The 18,851-nt window shown below is 36.9% G+C and overlaps 1 protein-coding gene across 3 annotated transcripts; it reads left to right on the top strand.

Annotated features, from left to right (window-relative positions):
- Positions 1-6,057: 6,057 nt before the first annotated feature.
- Positions 6,058-17,686, top strand: LOC122087219 (dnaJ homolog subfamily B member 1-like). Of its 3 annotated transcripts, none has more exons than XR_006142710.1 (3): positions 6,058-7,011; positions 15,022-15,185; positions 15,578-16,849. XR_006142710.1 is itself a non-coding variant. In XM_042656277.1 (2 exons), exons 1-2 carry the CDS (start codon positions 6,488-6,490, stop codon positions 17,296-17,298), a joined length of 966 nt encoding a protein of 321 aa, XP_042512211.1. In that variant the 5' UTR covers positions 6,069-6,487; the 3' UTR covers positions 17,299-17,686. The 3 variants fall into 3 exon arrangements, 1 of the variants encoding a protein (XP_042512211.1); XR_006142709.1 differs by lacking the exon at positions 15,578-16,849 and adding an exon at positions 16,857-16,993 and having other exon boundaries at positions 6,059-7,011; XM_042656277.1 differs by lacking the exons at positions 15,022-15,185; positions 15,578-16,849 and adding an exon at positions 16,857-17,686 and having other exon boundaries at positions 6,069-7,011.
- Positions 17,687-18,851: the final 1,165 nt, after the last annotated feature.

The raw sequence follows: 18,851 nt of genomic DNA, 5'->3' as shown, positions 1-18,851 counted from the left end.
GAGGGGCCCACATGGTCAGGGAGGAGAGAGTGTATGATAGTATTGTTTCGTAACATGTGCATCCTTTTCCCGTCACTATATCAATGGGTGCATATGGTTGTAACCAAGGTGATAAAGTGGATTTTGTTTGATTGCTGCCTTGTTTTATTCTCGAAAGCCTTTTAAAGGGAAAATGTTGGGTATGCCGTTGATATCAAGTTTGCTAGCACCCATTGTGTCTCTCTTTTCCCTTTTTTTGAAATGATCCTCATATACTTTCTGAATGATACGTCATCATGTGATTCTATTGGTGCTATCAACTAGCATACTTGATATCGGCAGCATACCTATCTCTCTCCCCTCTTTAAATTAGGAGTATAGAAGGGTACAATTTCAAATTTGAAAATGGCTTATCAATGCCGTATTTAAAATCGATCATTGTTTTGCATGCTTATGGAGTATTCATGTGAAAGGATTAGATTTTTCCCTCGTCAATAAAAAGTAAAGTACACATGACTTATTTTTCACCAACTTTGATTACAAAAAGGTTTTTCCATAACTAATATTATCTTATAATTCACTTTCATTATTCTTCCATGATTAGCATTACTTGCTCTTCATGGACTTGTATTGAGAAAATCTTAACAGATCTAGCTGAATTAGGTTTCTGATTCTGCTGAGACAAAACTTAATTTGTGCTAGAGACAGTTTCCTTTTGGGGGTTCCATGGTGTAGACACTAGACACCATTGCATTGAGGAAACAAGCCATTGAATGGGTTGTGAGGGGATTTAGTATGAGAACTTCTTTATTGTCTTGAGAAAGCATCAACCTTTTCCACCCTTAATTTCAGTCTAATTGAAGATTCTACTTCAACAAGAAAATATGGGAAGGGGTTCAAGAACAATATTCCTACGTGGCATGGGGACCTTGTGTCTTAGACTGCCTCTCGCTCAGGTTGCTTCTCCTCTGCTGTGGCATGGCATCTGGTGAGATCTAGAGTTGGTGTTATTCACTGGCATGGGTGATGTGGTTCAGGAACCACATTTCTCGGCGTAGCTTCATTGAGTGGAGAGGGCTCACAAAGTCTCTTCCTATTATGGAGTTACTGCATTGTAGAAAGATTTCCATTCCCTATTTGTGCAGCTTCTGTTGGAATGGTGTGGAGGATACTTGGAACCTCTTCTTTGGATGCCCCTTCTCCATGAAAATATGGTAAGAGATTCTGAACAAATATTGACTGGGAAATAGAAGGATGAGGAGTTTGACAAAGAATGGAAATATATTAAGAGAGAATTTAAAGGGAAAGTGTGAGTTTTTAAAATCTTCCAAACAAAAGTGTGTTAGTTTTTATAATCTTCCAAACACCTTTATATTTCTTGCATCTTTTCATCTTCTCTCTTGACCTTTCATGTGTTTATCTTTTCACTTTCTTACATGACATTTCACTTATTTTTTACACTTTAGCACTTTTAGAAAGTTCATAGGTTTCATCACTTCATTTTAGAGACTATATCTCTTTCTCTTCTTGAGAGACTTTTCTCTTCATGTTTTTTTCAGAAGACTCTTAACTTCATAAATAGAGGGGACCTTCAAGCATTAATGTAACAACTATGTTCTCTCAAGTCACTCTTGTGTGTGAATTGTAATCTCAAGTTACTTTTGTATGAGTTGTGATCTTGCTTTACTTTTATGTACGTTGAGTGTTTCAGGTTTCATTATTTTTTTATTATCTTTTTAATTTTTAAGTTTAACTTGTTTTGAGTTTTTTTTATAAGCTCACAACCCTATAGTACTTGCAGGGGTTTATAGTTGAGTGCACAATTATTGAGGGAATTAGTGAGTTGATTTATCTTAGAGTCCAATTTGCAATACACCCGATTGCACCATTGGGGCATCTACGGTCCTAAAGGGAATGTCAAGGGGTATGACTTAGTCCATTAGTATTGCTTAAGTAAATCTTATTATAGAGTTGAAAATTTATCACCTAGAAGGTAAGTTTGTTCTCTCAATGCTCATGACATATATATTTTAATAAAAAGAAATCTCAAATTCTTTTGGTAAGCTAGCTTTTAATGCTACCATCTATCACATCTGATGAAAAAAAAAAAAAAAAAAAAATTAGAAGCCACAGGTCTAGGACTATTCAACAACTATTGGACTCCATTAATTCCTTTGATGTCCAGGGTAATATGTAGCGTCTAGAGGATTTTTCCCTTCATCTCCCCGTAATTATAGGTTTTTGTTTCCTTTTGCATGCTTTCTCCTTGCTTCATAGTTCTAGTGGGCATCATCCGTAAGGATAGATTGTTTCTTTGACATATAGTTTATTTGTAAAGTTTTTATTCTTATTTCTCCTTCCTTGCTCTTCCCATTTTGCTTTTTGTTAGGGAGACACCCCCCCCCCCCCACAGGGACCAATATAATAGTAGGACCGAGTTTTACACAATGTTGGATTTCATACAATAAAGTGGAGAATGATGATGGGGACCCTTGACTACGAGTACGAAGAGAAACTCTCCTATAAAATAAAAGGATAGAGTTTTTTTTTTGAAAAATACACCCATCAAGTATCTTAATTATCTACCCTCCTTTTATGAACAATCGATAATATCTCCACTATTGCCGTATACCCTATGGACACCATTCGAATCCAACAATTAAGGGGCTTCGTAGATATGGAAAACTTAATCAAGATATAAATGTTTAATCTTTTTTCCTCTGGTATGATGCATAGAGATGTGCTCTTTTTCTTGGAGGTGACTTTGTTAGTAAACCATCTACTAAAAAAAGACTTCATTAGTAAACTTGTCTACCAGAAAGAAAGAAAAAAAAAAAAAGAAGGGGAGAGAGAGAGAGAGGGAGAGACTTTGCTAGTAAACAATTTGACCATACACAAACATTTCCTTAAAATGTTTGAATTGATCAACTTAAGTTTTCCTTCATCAGTGATGATGTAATCTGTGGATTGGACTCCATCTTGTTCATTTTTAACTGATTTATCCCTTGTCCGCACTGATTCACTGATATGGTATTGGTATGATATTGATATCGGTGACTAGTGGTACCAATAGAAGGATGAGGTGTTTCACAAAAAATGAAAATATATTAAGAGAGAATTTAAAGAGAAAGGGTGTTTGTTTTTTAAATCGATATTTTAAAAACTTGGAAGATTTAAAACACCTTTATATTTCTTGTATCTTTAAATCTTCTCTCTTGACCTTTCATGTGTCCATCTTTTTATTTTCTTACATGACCATTTAATTTTTACTCTTTGTCTTTTTTTAGAAAATCCATAGATTTCATCTCTTCATTTTAGAGAATCTCTCTCTCTTCTTGAGAGACTTTTCTAGAAGACTCTTAATTTCTATAACTAGAGTTTGTGAATTTTAATCTCAAGTTACTTTTGTATGGGTTGTAATCTAGCTTTATTCTTATGTTGAGTGTTTCAAGTTTTCTCCTTTTTTATTTTTTACGCCCTATAAGTAGTTGCAGGGGTTTAGTAGTTGAATGCACAATTATTGAGGGAATTAGTGAGTTGATTTGTCTTAGAGTCCAATTTGCAATACACCTAATTGCACCACTGGGGCATTTACGGTCTTAAGGGGAGTGGCAAGTGGTATGACTTAGTCCGTCAGTATTGTTTACACAATTTTTATTATAGAGTTGACGGAAAAGTGATTGTTTGAAAATTCATCACCTAGAAGGTAAGTTTTTTTTCTCAATGCTCATGACATATATTTTTAATAGAAAGAAATCTCAAATTCTATTGGCAAGCTAGCTTTTAATGTTACCATCTACCACATTTGGATGAAAAAAAAAAATAAAAAAAATTAGAAGCTAGTCCTAGACTAGTGGTTGGTCTAGGACTATTCAACAAATATTGGACTCCATTTCCTTTGATGTCCAAGGCAATATGTAGTGTCTAAAGGATTTTTCCTTTGATACTCCTTATAATTATAGGTTTTTCTTTCCTTTTGGGATCTTCTCACTGGCTTCTTAGTTCTAGTGGGCATCATCCCTAAGGATAGATTGTTTCTTGACATATAGTTTATTTGTAAAGTTTTTCTTCTTATTTCTTTTTCCTTGCTCTTCGTATTTTGCTTTTTGTTAGGGAGTAACGCCCCCACACCCCCCCTCCCCGGGGACCAATATAAATAGAACTGAGATTTACCTCACAATGTTGGATTTCATATAATAAAGTGGAAAATGATGATGGGGGACCCTTGACTATGAGTCCAGGGAAAAACTCTCCTATAAAATAAAAAGATATAGTTTTTTTTTTTTTTCAGAAAGTACACCCATCAATTGTCTTAATCATCTACCCTCTATTTATGAATAATTGATAATATCTCTACTATTCCCTTTTACCCGGTGGACACTATTCGAATTCAATGGTTAAGGGCCTTCGTAAATATGAAAAACTTAATCAAAATATAAACGCTTAATCTTTTTCCCTCTGGTAATGATGCATAGAGATGCTCTTTTTCTTTGAAGTAATTTTGTTAATAAACTGTCTACCGGAAAAAGACTTCATTAGTAAACTTGGCTTAAAAAAAAAAAAAAAAACAGGAAGAAGAAGAAGAAGAATCAAGAAGAGAGAGACAGAGAGACTTTGCTAGTAAACAATTTGACCATAGACAACGCACAAATATTTCCTTAAGATGTTTGAATCGGTCAACTTAAGTTTTTCTTCATCAGTGATGATGTAATCGGTGGATTGGACTTCAAGTCATAGCTCATACCCTTCTTATACACTAAAAATGGAAATATCCTTTTTCATGCTAATGTAATGTTCATATCCATTGTGTAGAGATCTTGGATTTAGGTATTGGTGGCATGATTTAAGTGCACGGTATTGGATTGAGTGCTTTTTTTTTGGTGGAAGGATTGAGTGTTAGATACCTTAAAAATGCAATGATACTCGTACGATATTAATACGAATTGATTGTACATATCGAATAAATTTACTCTTAATTTTCTTTAAAAATAAAAATCAGGTTTTTTTATGGACTCAAATCCTCTCAAGTCCACTAACCACTTTAACATGCATCAGAAGATTGACAACACCAAGGTATTCACCCCAAGTGTCTCTCAGCCATCCAATGTGTATTGAAGTGGCTAGCATACTTGAGAGGATTTTGCTCGTTTTTAACTGATTTATCCCTTGTGTGCACTATTTTACTCATATGGTATTGATATGATATTAATGTCGATGACTAATGGTATCAGTATGGATCACCATCCGCAATACCAATACCTCAAAATTTGGTTATATCTGCCGATATATATTAGCATTGATCAGCTCGTACTAATACCATATGATTTTTTCATCGAAAATAACTTGATACGTATAGATATCATTGATCCGTGTCGGTGGCAATCAATAACAATGCCGATACCGTGAACTAAAAAGCTTAGTAGAGATTGAAAATATGGGAATCCATCTTATCAAATCACCACTTGAAAATCTCCTTAAAAATATATCTATTTTTTGGTAATAAAATCTACTTTAAATTATTTTATTTGCGGTAACAAATCTACTTGAAAATTACTATATGCATTCACATGTGTTTCACGTACCCTTCATCATCACCTTCTTACCCAAGAAAAGAAAAGTACCATCATCATATTCCATGAAAAAAAAAAAAACCATAATCACATACTTTATAATGCTTAATATCCAAATCAATACTAATTAATCATATATTAAATAACCACTAAAGCAATTGTTCATTCTCCTCGTTTTGTCTCCTCTATAGACCATAATCCCACTCAAGATATACTCTTAAACTTACTTAATAATTCTTAATTAATTAGAACCACAACCCACCCTCTCTTCTCTTCTGAGCATATCCCTTCTATAAGATTTAGAAGACTGAAGGTGCCAATCGTGAAGAGCAAAACAGCATCTTTACCTGTCTTTATCTGAGACAAAATCTCTAGTCTCCAGCACTCATAGGTCACGTCCAATTAAATTATTAAATTAAAGGGCTTTTCAGTCTTTGGCCCTCTGCTATTATTCACAGTCCACATCACACTCCTTCCCAGTTCTCTCATTAACTTACTAGACTGCACGTTCTTACTCGTTAATATACGCATTGGGTGCGTATCCTAACCGTTTAGCGTAAAAGTCACCACTGCGCTTGGGTTGTGTAGTTGACAACCGGCCGACCCGCAGGTGATGGTGGAGAGAGAGAGGGAGAGAGAGAGAGAGAGAGAAAGAAGAGAGAGTTGCTTAGGACTTAGGAGGGTTCGACTCAAAACCATCGATTTAGGAACCTTCGCGAGTCTTCGTTGCGAGAGCCATCATCTGGTTCCTCTGCCGACGACGAAGCTTCACAGTCATCGATCTTAGACTTTCGTCATCTTCAGCCATTAATGAATCATTAAATAGCACATCCGATCTGTTCACATTGTTTCGACTTCCTCTTCTTCTTGAATTTCGAGTTTCATAGAAGTTTTTTAGTCTTCAGAGAGAGAGAGAGAGAGAGAGAGAGAGAGAGAGAATGGGGGTGGATTATTACAATATCTTGAAGGTGAACAGGAATGCTAATGAGGAAGACCTGAAGAAGTCTTACAAGAGATTGGCCATGAGATGGCATCCAGACAAGAACCCAGATATCAAGAAAAGGGAAGCAGAAGCCAAATTCAAGCAGATCTCCGAGGCTTATGATGTTCTCAGCGACCCCCAGAAGCGGCAGATCTACGATGCATACGGCGAGGAAGCCCTCAAGTCCGGCAATGTCCCTCCTCCTCCTCGTTCTGGAGGTGCTACCAACTTTCGCTTCCATCCCCGTGATGCGGATGACATCTTCAACGAGTTCTTCGGTGGTTCTGATGGTGTCGGCGGTGGTGGCCGTGGTCGTGGATTTGGGGAGAATTTTAGCAGGAATCCTCATGCGGATGCTGCCGGTCAACCGCCTCGTAAGATTCCGCCTGTCGAGAAGAATCTGTCTTTTAGCCTGGAGGAACTTTACTCTGGTTCCAAACGGAAGATGAAGATCTCTAGGATCGTTCCTGATGTTTACGGGTATATTATTATCTCTTACTTTCTTCGATTATTAATTTCTTCGCTCCTTTTTTCGCATCTACAACTTGTTGGGAAGCATACTCGAGCATTTTTAATCCAATCTTGCATGTTAGACAATCTTTCTGTACATCAATCTTTTTGTCTGATTCCACGAAGAATTACAGTTTGTGGTTTTAGTACCATCCAGAACATGGCCAATGGAAATTCAATTGGACACTCAATGTGGCGTTCGTAGTTCCATGAACTGTGAAGACATGATAATCAATAGAATTGCTGTTTGTTGTTGTGCAGACTGAACTATCAGTCAATTTCGCTTGTTGTTTTGCTTAATGCAATTGAGTCTGGTTCGTCTCGGAGTTCCACTTGTGTCAGACTGACATTGGTGTTTTCCACCATGTGTCTCTCTTGTTATCTTTTATGTGAACATTGTTTGTTTATCTATATTCCCTCTGTTTGTTGCACGATGTTGATTGGTTGTATAGTTTGAGCAATTTGTTTCATCACAAACTTGTGAAATTGAGGAGAGAGATGGAGCAAAGTGATTTTTTTAGATACCTGGGGTCAAACCATATATAAAGGAGGTGATATAGAAATGATGTTTCACGGAAAATTTAAAGTAGGATGGATGAAGGGGAGGGGTGCGTCCGGAGTGTTGTGTGACTATCGTATTCCTTTAAAGCTTAAAGGAAAATTCTATAAGATAGTCGTATGACTAGTTATGTTGTAAGGGATGGAATGGGAAATTAAGAAGATTCATATTGAAAAGCTATGTGTAATAGAGATAAGGATGTTGAGATGGATGTGCATCAAAATTAGGAAGGATAAAGTAAGGAACGACTATATTAGAGCTGATATGGGAGTTGCCCAGATTCATGATAAGCTCCGAGAAAGTCATTTGGAAGCATGGTCATGTTCAATGGAGGCCTTGGGATGTACCAGTAAGGAGGAATAATCTGATTCAGAGTTGATGGAACTAAAAGAGCTAGGGGTAGGCCTAAAATGACCATAAGAGAAGTAGTGAGGAAAGACATGCATAGTTTAGGTCTTGTTCCAAGTAGGACCTTGAATAAGGCTGATTGGAGGGCTATGATCCATATAGCCGACCCTATATAGGTGGGTTTTACTGAGTTTTGTTATTGATTCTTTCCTTTTACTAATACTATTCTTATTTTTTGCCCTTGTACAGATCCATGTAGTCGACCCCATTTAGTTGGGGTAAGGCTGAGTTTTGTTGTTGTTGTAGTTTGTTTCATCACAAGGCAGAAGGAGTTATTTAAATATGTCATTTGATTTTATCTAGATGCCGTCTTAAGATGTTTTTCGCTCTGAATAAAAATTTCAAATTGTGCAGAATCTATGGATCTTTGACAAGATAAGTCTCTGATAAATGATTTTTTTATGGTTTCTAGACTCCTCACACAAATTCAGCTGCACAAAGCAGGATCAAAGAACATTAATGCATCTGATAAGCTTGTTTAGTGTATAGCTACTGCTAGTCGTCGTTATAATCTTATCATGTGTCAGTGTGACATTAAATGCTATCTTATGGTGGTTAGTCAAGTGTCAATGTATCATGCATGGTGAAGCTTAGACATACACGTTGAATGAGGGTGCTTGTTACAGCCTTACCACACATTTTAGGTCAATCTTTATTATATTTTAGTAGCCCAAGATTGAGGAGGAAATGAAGAAAAAGAACAATTTGGATAGACATAAATTGTGGTGAACAAATTTGAGTGCCTATCTGAAATGGATGGAAATGGATGAAGAATTGGAAGTGGGTACTCTTTTAGAATGTCTACTGCATGGAGACAAATCCTGGTTCAGTATTTTGGTCGAAAAGGCCAAAATCACGCGAATTATTTCAGTTTCAACATGCATCAAAGAGAAACTTAAGTTGACTCATTAGGGATGCGAAGTTTTGTTGAAATTTCGGAATTTTGGCTGAATTTCAGGCTAGTTTCGTTTTCAGTCGAAACATTACAATACATGCTTATAAAAGCACTATTTCTTTCGCACATTTTGTTGGTTTTCGACCGTAAGAGGGGAAAAAGTCCAAAACAACATTAGATTTGGTATTTTTGGCCAAATCACCTACATTTTTCAGTGGAACAAGGTTTTGGGGACTGTTAAATAGTATTTCTTCATTTCTAATGCATATTTTAGTTAGTTTTTGTGTGTTCTAGTATTAAATTATATGTAAGAGGGGCAATATTAGAGTAAATATACAGTAGGGTATAACGTGCGCTAGCAACCTAAGGTCTGAAACCAAAGTAACGTACTTTCTCAAGGTTCCAATATATTTAGAGATATTAGGGTTTTCCTGAAATTTTGGGCCAAAATATGGCTATTTGACCACCGAAATGGTCAAACGAAACATGCAGCTGAAATGAATTAGATTTCTACTAAAATCTAGCTAAATTCCAAAATATTTCAGTTTCAACAAAGGTCGAAACCATAGTCTCGAATTTGGGACAAATGTGGTGGGAGTGCCAGCATCTAGTGTGTTATACATGCGTCTACCATCCAAAATTTGTCGGGAGTGATAAAGTGTGGATTAGCGGGCTGATGAAAGACTTCTTTGCTACCCTTGGTTCTTCTTCTTCTTCTTCTTTTTTTTTTTTTTTTTTTTTTTTTTTTTTTTTTTTTTTTTTTAAATCTTGGTCTTGGTGTTCAACGCTTTAAAACTTTGTCACATGCTTGCTAGTTTGTTGAGATGATTCTGTCTGTTACTCTTGTCTCTGGAACAAATGGGATATATCCTGTATGTGGCAAGGTTTCTGTTGGATTAGTGTGGAGCCAGATCTTGTTTTAGATATTGTTCAATTTTGAATGGCTGGGGGTAGGTGGTGCTTTTTCACCTATCTTTGCCTGTTATTATTGTAATTACTGTATGGGCTGAGTGTTAAAAAGTGAGATCTATTGATCTAATATTTTCTGGACTTGACTGTTCTTTTGTTCGAAATAGTGCAGGATGCAAAAGCTGGTAAGAAACCAATATGTTATATGCAAGGTGCTAGATACAAATGACTATTTATTTTTTATTTTCTAAATAGACATCCCGACTGTTGTAGTGTTGGTTTTGGTGGATATCAGATTTGCAGTGATATAATAACGACTACAACTCGGGCCTTATCCCAACTAAAATTGGGGGGGGGGATTTGCAATGGTATTTGGCATAATTTTAAATTTACAATTAATTGAGGTTATCCTCCTTTTCAGTTTTGAGATGTGATATTGGATGGCCTATTTCAGCTATTGTTGGTTACAAGTCATACTTGATGTGGTTGATAACTTGGAAACTGTGACGAGGACAATGGGCAAAGATTATGTCTAGGATATAGTCCATTGTCTTTGGTATATAATCATTATTCATTTTGGGGATTCTTTATTCTTAAAATAAAAACTAGGGTTTAAACTCAATTATTGGAGTCCTACATCCTTCTGTTGTTGGTTACAACAATTATTCATTTCAGCTATTGTTGGTTACAAGTCATACCTAATGTGGTTGATAACTTGGAAACTGTGATGAGGACAGTGTGCACAGATTATGTCTAGGATATAGTCCATTGTCTTTGGTATATAATCATTATTCATTTTGGGGATTCTTTATTATTAAAATAAAAAATAGGGTTTAAACTCAATTTTTGGAGTCCTACATCCTTCTGTTGTTGGTTACAACAATTATTCATTTCAGCTATTGTTGGTTACAAGTCATACCTAATGTGGTTGATAACTTGGAAACTGTGACGAGGACAGTGTGCAAAGATTATGTCTAGTATATAGTCCATTGTCTTTGGTATATAATCATTATTCATTTGGGGGATTCTTTATTATTAAAATAAAAAATAGGGTTTAAACTCAATTATTGGAGTCCGACATCCTTCTGTTGTGGCATGTGGATCAGGCTACCAACAAAATTTGGCATTATGTTAAATGATTGCAAGTAGGATCAAGAAAGTCCTTCATATCCCTCATAGGATTGACAAATTGAGTTCGGCTAGCCACCAGCTAACATTAGTAACAGTAAAAGCCCTTTTAGGGTCATTAATTTCATCCTTGAGCCAACAATTAAAGAGTCCAGATACCTTCTTCGTTGTAGAGATGGTGTATATTGATTGACTATTGGGGGATTTTGTGTTGCTACCTGATCTATGTGACCGATTGTTTCACTTGTAAGTCTTTATTGTCTGATATATCCTTATTTGCCAATACATTTTCTTCTCTTCTCCCTTTGGAAGTTAACCCGCTATAAAGTGGCATACCCGGTGCACGATGCTCCCGCATGTGCGAGGCCTGGGGGGGATTTGAAATACTTTTTTCCACCTTCAATGTTATCAATGTTTCGGTTTTTGCCTGATTCCCAGAGGTGGATTAAGATTTAGCTAGCAACTTTCAGTTTCGTCCATTTCTCTTCTGTTTTGTAATTTTACCCTTAATATGGCAGTCTTGATGACATTTGTTTATCAGTGTTTAGGGTATTTCAGAATGTCATGAAGCCTGACCCATCCATTATGTGAGTCTGACATTTGCATCAATATAGATTTCAAGTCATCACCTAGGCATCCAGGCGCCCTTTGCTGGATGGGTGCCTTGATTGTCAGGCAATGCCTTGAGTTTTTTTCCTCCTTCAAAGCTTAGGATTGCCTAGACGCTGCAACAAATGGTTGGGAAGCGGCTCATGTTTTTCTGTAAGAGTCTTACACTGGAAAATCTTTTCAAATACTTTCAAAGGTGTGCAAACAAGAGTTGTGAGATGGAACATAAACTGTAGGCCCATTAGATAACTCATTTTAGCAAATCTGTTTTAAGTTGATCGTATTGGGTTTTATTTTGGTAGGATAACAGAAAGACATCTGATTAGGTAGTTTCTGGAGCTATCCAGTTCGTATTGCAGCCTGCTCCTGATCCAGACCATTGGATGATTGGTGGCGATTGGTTTAGCTTCTTGCATGCTTTGGTGACTACCTTTGCTGCTCTGACCATTTGCAGATTTCTGTCATCTGCTTTGAGTCCAATTTTTTGAAAATATTGTGATTCAGTGAGAAGCACTTCATTTGAGGGGATCGTTTCGACTTTTGGACAAATTTGTATCAAGGGCATTAATGGTGGGTATGGGTGTTAAGGTGGTTACAATTAAATGCTGCAAAGAGCCACATGAGGTTTCTCACCGTTGACTGATTGTATTTAGTGGGTGATGCAATAGCGCTTCTGTGGACTGGCCCAAACTCGTTTGGAAACCCAGACTGAGAACCGGGTCCAAATCTGATTTGGCTCTTGTAGGATATTTAGGCATTAAATTTGGGCTTATTGTAATCTTTATTTTATTTTGGTCTTCTTATTTTGGTAGGAGTTAGATACGTAGGAGATTCTAGCTTTCCAGTTTACTTGTTTGACTGTGATTTCTTTTTATAAATATGTACGTAACCCTACGTAATGGACAGATTTGAAGAATGAAATATTGAGTTTTTTTGTTTGGGTAGTAGCCTGCATGGCCTTTGAGGCAACCAGGTTAGCTGTAGAGTGTTGTTCTTCCCTCCTTTCTCTTTCTCTCTCAGGTACTATACATCTTTCTCCTCCCTGTTTTCTTCTTTCTACTTCTATTGTTCTCTTCTGTCACTCTTTTTGAGGGCAGACCAATGGACCCATCTCTGATTAGGACCATAAACTATACTACTTTAGGCATCACAGACTCCGATTAAAAGGCTAACTACCATAAATAAGCGGAAGTCCCTTCACCACCCCCATGGGGATAGTCTACAGGGTTTATAACTACTAGTCTTACTACAAGACGTTTGCCTAACCAACACTTAAATCCGGCTCTACCCACCTGTCCTAATGTTGCTGAGAAGTTTTTGGATATCAAATGGACCTCCCCAGAAGGTAATTTTAATGTGTCCGATTTACCCTCTTTCAGTTAGTTTCTTCCACTTCCTTCTGTCTTATTTCTTCTACCCTTCATCCATATTTTCCTTCTCCTTTATTCTTGTTTATTTTTATGCCGTTATTCTGTCTTGTTCTTGTTCCTGTGTCTGCTGAAACATTGGTAGATCTCTTTCTTGAAACCCAACCGTGACTGCAACAGTACTCTATCCAATTTCAGCAGTTTACTGTTGGCTAATACTTGTTAGAGATCCTGTTGGCTTCGATTCAACCTGGTTAGTAGTTGTGACTCCACCCCTTGAGTTTCAGTCCATTCCATGGTTGTTGAGAGATAAAATTTCACGTGGAGTCTGTTCTCTCTGTAACAGAATTAAAACTAATAAACCAGCAGTAGATTAAGGTGAGGAAGAAGAAACAAACTTAACTCATGCATGTAATACCGCACATGGACAAGAGGATGTGTGCATGACACATATGTACCCTCATGGTACATATGGGTCATGTGTCCCTACGACATATAAACTGGTAGTCTTCAGCACTCTCCATCATGAGGAAGTAGACCCCTTTCTTATTCATTATTAAATGCATAATATTGTTATTTCCAGAAAGTCCCTCATAACTATGATGTTCTTATATCTTATTCCTATATGTCAATTAAATCCCTCCTCAGGTGTATTTACCATTATACCCAGGAATTTGTTGTCGTTTTATTCAAGAGCTTTGAATTTAGAATAATTTCAACACTTCCATGCTTGCTTATAATTGAGTTATAGTTGTTTGGAAGGTATATAAGTGATCTAGACGGGAGTTTTCGAACCTTGGATTGCACCGGGAAAGGGGGGGGGGGAACGTCTGACTTAGGCTGAGTCCAAATTTAGGGAAATAGCATTAGGACTAGGGAGTCTTCATGATCAGATTTCCAAGTGTAAGTGGTTATGGGGAGAAAATTATTCTGATTTGGATTGACTGAGTTAGATACACTCTATTGGGAATATTACAATTCAACAATAGTGATGTGGAACCCAGGTCACAAAACCTTATTTGGGTTCTCCAATGGGCCCACACAAGTATTAGAAGACTCAAATCAGGAGCAGATTATAAGAGTAATGGTAGAATTGTAAATAAACTGAAAATTCCAATAGGGTGGCAGCACCGTAATTTATTGGAAGTTCAACTTTAAGCAAAAGGAGTATAACATGTAAGTGGGAGGTGTACTTGGAATAAAAAAATAAAATAAGGGTAAAGGGTAATAGTTCTGAGAAGGAAGGGTAATATTGAAAGAACCATAAGGTTTAAAATATATCATCAAAGGGTGATAGTATTGATGATTGAATGATGAGTACATGTCTGATTTTGAAGTTGACCATGTTGAGTATGTCTGTCATTCTACACAAGTTATTGAGGGGAAGAGACCATTCTTGAGCACTATATCCCTAGTTATCTTAAGATGAGACGAGTTGATGTAGATCGATGGTTGAGGATCCAGCAGTATTTGTGGGCCAGATTGTTTCCCCATCGGACCAGTAGTTGTTGACCATATTCTATTATAAAGTTGGGACATATTCTGTTACAACTGAAGCCCACAATCTGTCCCTATGTGGCCATTGATCAGCATCTGGGAGAAGAGATATATGACAGATTATGTGGGGGCCCCAATATGCCTAGTGTGGAGAAGAATTTTCAGAAGACTTAGAAAATATGCTGTGGGCCCTTGCCAGCTTGCGTTGGAAAAGAGACGCTGTCAAGAAGTCAATTGCGTAGGAGTGATGCCCAAGATCTTTTTAAGTTTGCTTTTTAGTTAGTTACTATTTCTTTGTTTAGTGGTTTCTATTTTTCTCTTAGTTGCTGTTTAGGTTCTATTCTGTAATTAGCAGTTTCTATTTCTTTGTAATAGGCTAGGTCTGCCATGTGTAAGCCACCTTTAGTCTTTGTTTTCTTTTGTGTTGAGTTGGGCAGCCACTACTTTAAACATGTAAGGAGTAGTCTTGGACTCCCCCACGAATTGATTAATGAAAAAGGATTTGGTTTTTGCAACTATGTTGCTGTGTGAGGTGAGAGCTGTAGGTTGAGTGGGAGGCTCAACCATCTATATCCCTACCTTCTAATGTTGGTTTCTGTTTTCTGCAGCTGCAACTACAACCAACAGAACATATTGTGGTTCTCTTTTCTAGTTTTCTCCATTTATTACCACTCTTTGTTGGTGTGAGAAGGATTCCATAGATTCACCATCTTAGTCTGAGATTGGAGTTCAGACATACCATGTGACAACTTACTCTGGGGATTTTCTGGCGGTAAGTTTTGTATGGCGATCTTTATCTCATCCAGAAGATTGAGTTTTTGGTATGTTCTCCTAGTCCTAAGCTACCTTTGGCCATAATTTTGTCATCCAATGGTTGGATCATCCTGTGGTATTAAGTTTCTATCTCTCTATTCTTACTTTCTAATTTTGAACTTTTTCCATAGCTCTTGATCTAGCATTAATTCTGGCTGGAATTTTGAAGTGTATCCCTCCTAGGTACCCTACCTTCGACTAGAAGGATCTTCTCATCTGAGTCATCTAGTTGCTATTTTGGGATACTATTTTATTTCTGGGTTTTGAGTCTTCTGTATTCTGTCGACAGCATTAATTATCTTTCTGTTTACTCACTGTGATTGGGTATTTCATGACTTTACCTTGTATCAGACCTGAGGCTATACAATTGTCATAAAGCCTAATTTATCAGCTTCTTGTTGGACTGGTATCTATTGTTCTGCTGCTGGGATAGGTGTTATGGCCTGCTGTTTTGTCAGTGCCTGTGATCCTGCTGTAGGTAAGGACTTCCTTGACCTAGCCCTATATTAGGGCGGCTTATTATCCTTGGTCTCCTTGTTAGTGCAACGCCTTGGGTTGCCTAGATGCCATGACAACTATGGTCTAGAGAGAGCAATTTATTTGGTGCCATCCGTTACTGATGGTTTCTTTACATTCATCTTGAGATTGTGTGTGTGTGTGTGAGAGAGAGAGAGAGAGAGAGCTTGGTCTCCTTGTTAGTGCAACGCCTTGGGTGGCCTAGACGCCGTGACAACTTTGGTCTAAAGAGAACAATTTATATGGTGCCATCCGTTACTGATGGTTTCTTTACATTGTTTCATTTTGGTCTATGGCAATTTTGATGATTGGTTTTGATTACAATCCTTGAGATTCTGTGTGTGTGCGTGTGAGAGGTGTTGTCCGCCATGGTTGTCAAGTGTATCAGTGATCAAGATATCTCCACTGTTTTGGGAAAGCAAGACCCCAAAATTTTGAATGGAGTTGTTTTCTAACTATAGATTTCAATAAATATATCATATCTGTTTTTAACAAAATCTGGAAAATATTTTACGCTAGAACAAACAGATCCTTTGAAGATTGCTTTTTGGTGAAAAATGTTGTTTTCCTATAGGAGGAAAAATATCCAGAGAAAGTGAAAAGAAAAAAAAGTAGACAAAGGAAGAGGAGTCTAATATACTTTTGGTTTACGTTGTTCCCCAAATATTTGTTGGTAATCATAGGGACACAAATGATTACACTAGAGATTTCTGTGTTAAGAAGAATGGCTGTAGTAGTTCAATAATTGAGCATCATCTTGCGAATGAACATTAGGTAGTCAAGTTGAAATATGCTTACATGGATGTTATTTTCAATCCTACTATGGGCCTGGCGCTAGTTGCAATAGATAGCTCATAAGTCATGTTGTGACGTGCAATCGGTTTCTTGAGCAAATAGCTGTTCATGAATGTTGAAAAATATTCTTGTTAGACATTTCTAGAAAATTACAAGTCAATTATGAACTGTCTGTTGATAATACTTGTCTTGGGATGTTGTAGGCTTCATCAATAATACCCATCTGCATTTTGTCTTAGCCATACTTCACTTTGTTACTTTTCTCCTAGTTTTCTCCTCGTTTTCTCCTTGGCTTGATGCACTAGCACCTTTGTTACAGTAAGCCAACAACGGTGGAGGAAATTTTGATTATAGATATTAAGCCTGGGTGGAAGAAGGGAACAAAGATAACCTTCCCCGAGAAGGGTAACCAAGATCCAGGCACTATTGCAGGAGATCTCATTTTCTTGGTTGATGAGAAACCTCATGCAATATACAAGAGAGATGGGAATAATCTGTTGGTCAACCAGAAGATATCACTCTTGGATGCACTCACAGGGAAGACTCTGAACCTGACAACACTGGATGGGAGGCTCCTTACAATATCAGTGACAGATATTGTGAAACCAGGCTACGAAATGGTGATAGAAAATGAAGGAATGCCTATCTCGAAAGAACCTGGGAAGAAGGGAAATCTGCGAATACACTTCGATGTCAAATTCCCATCTAGGCTCACTACAGAACAAAAATCTGATCTGAGGAGGGTGTTGGGAAGGAGTTGACTATGAACTTGAAGGACTCTTACTTTTTAACATGGGTAAATGAAAGTGTCACTGGGTTGTAAATATGTTACATTTCACGGTCAGGGAAAATGTGAATAGTAGGATAGATTTCTACCAAAAAAAAATTAGTATGATAGATTTTTTTGAGGAAATGGGAAATGCTGAAACTTGGTATCAAATTTCATGTTTAGGCCGTGTAAGTTGTGAAAGGATTGTTGATTATGAGGGGTTGGTTTGGGTAGGGTTTGGTGGTTTTGAGTGCGAAGGGAGATGCAGGATGAAGCTTCTGATGATGGACATGAGTCTAACTTGCTGTGCCTTTGCATGAACTTTGATTTGTATTTTGGAAATAATTTGTGGATTTAGTACAGTAAGCCAATTATCATGATTCGGGATGGCGAAGGGTTTATGGTAGTTGTTTCAAAGTAATCAAAATTTAATGTGTTGATTTTGTCTACGGTTTCAATTCTTCTGAGGGTTAGGTTTTGCTGACTGTGACACTGTTAATGGCTTTTGCCATGGTGGCTTGGTTGGCCTCTCTTGAGCCAATTCAAGGCCATATCTGGCTGCCGCTTGGTCAGTGGCATCTATACTGATTGCTGAGATAGGTTTCATTTTATTTATTTATTTTTTAATTTTTTCCTTGTATAGCTTCTTAAATACTTTGGTTCATTCATATTACATGATTTGGAAGCTGAACCAATGGACAGTTGAGGAACATAAAAAATTTGTTATCTCTATCCAGTTTTGGTGGCTCATCTCAATTGTATTAGCTTGCATGGATCATTTTGACCCAAATATAACCCATATGGTAGGTTGCGTATAGCAAAAATTTTGTGGGCTATTAAACCCTGTGATCTCTACCCACTTGTAAGTAGTGACCAAAAAATTTGGTATATCGAAGAGAGAGAATGCACTACTGAATGGTTGCAGCAGGCCACTACAACCTTATTGCACCACATGGTTTGGTGATGCTGCACTATTAGATTTCTAGAAAATAATTTGCATCGACCACTTGACTAATTTTAAATTCAAAGTCAGGTGCATACTTTTCATGTATAACATGTTAGTCATAGATTCAAAATTTGGAAACAACCTTTTCTGCAAAGTAAGGGGTAAGGTTCTGAATGTTTGTCTCTCTCAAACGTTATAGTAAAAAGAGCCTCGTGCATTTGGTTGCTTTTTATTATTATTATTATTATTATTATTATTATTATTATTATTATTATTTTAACAAAGGTCAATTTTTTCAAATATTAGAAGATTTCTATTCTAGACGTGAACATATAATATGTATATTCCAACTATTGGATAAAGAGGATTAGACGCAATTCAGATTTCAAAGTCTAATTTAATAAAATATCCTTTTTTGTATTAGCACATATACCTTATATGTCCATGTATATATGCCGTTACTCTTGGGATTAATGTACACTTTTCCCACTTTGAGTGGGAATTGATGGTTTGTAATTAAGAAAAATCGTAAAAATTGGGTGGATCCAAAGCACCACTTTCCATTATTCTAGATATTGACGTTATTTTTAGTCAAGCCA

The sequence above is a fragment of the Macadamia integrifolia genome, chromosome 8 (genome assembly GCF_013358625.1).
Source record: "Macadamia integrifolia cultivar HAES 741 chromosome 8, SCU_Mint_v3, whole genome shotgun sequence".
Classification (NCBI taxonomy): domain Eukaryota; kingdom Viridiplantae; phylum Streptophyta; class Magnoliopsida; order Proteales; family Proteaceae; genus Macadamia; species Macadamia integrifolia.
Note: the sequence above shows the minus strand (reverse complement) of the source record. Positions and strands in the feature narration are given on the sequence as shown.

Coding starts and splice junctions, on each gene's coding strand:
- LOC122087219 (XM_042656277.1), top strand. CDS start 6,488: ATGGGGGTGGATTATTACAATATCTTGAAGGTGAACAGGAATGCTAAT. Junction 7,012..16,856: donor ATCGTTCCTGATGTTTACGG/GTATATTATTAT, acceptor CCTTTGTTACAG/TAAGCCAACAACGGTGGAGG.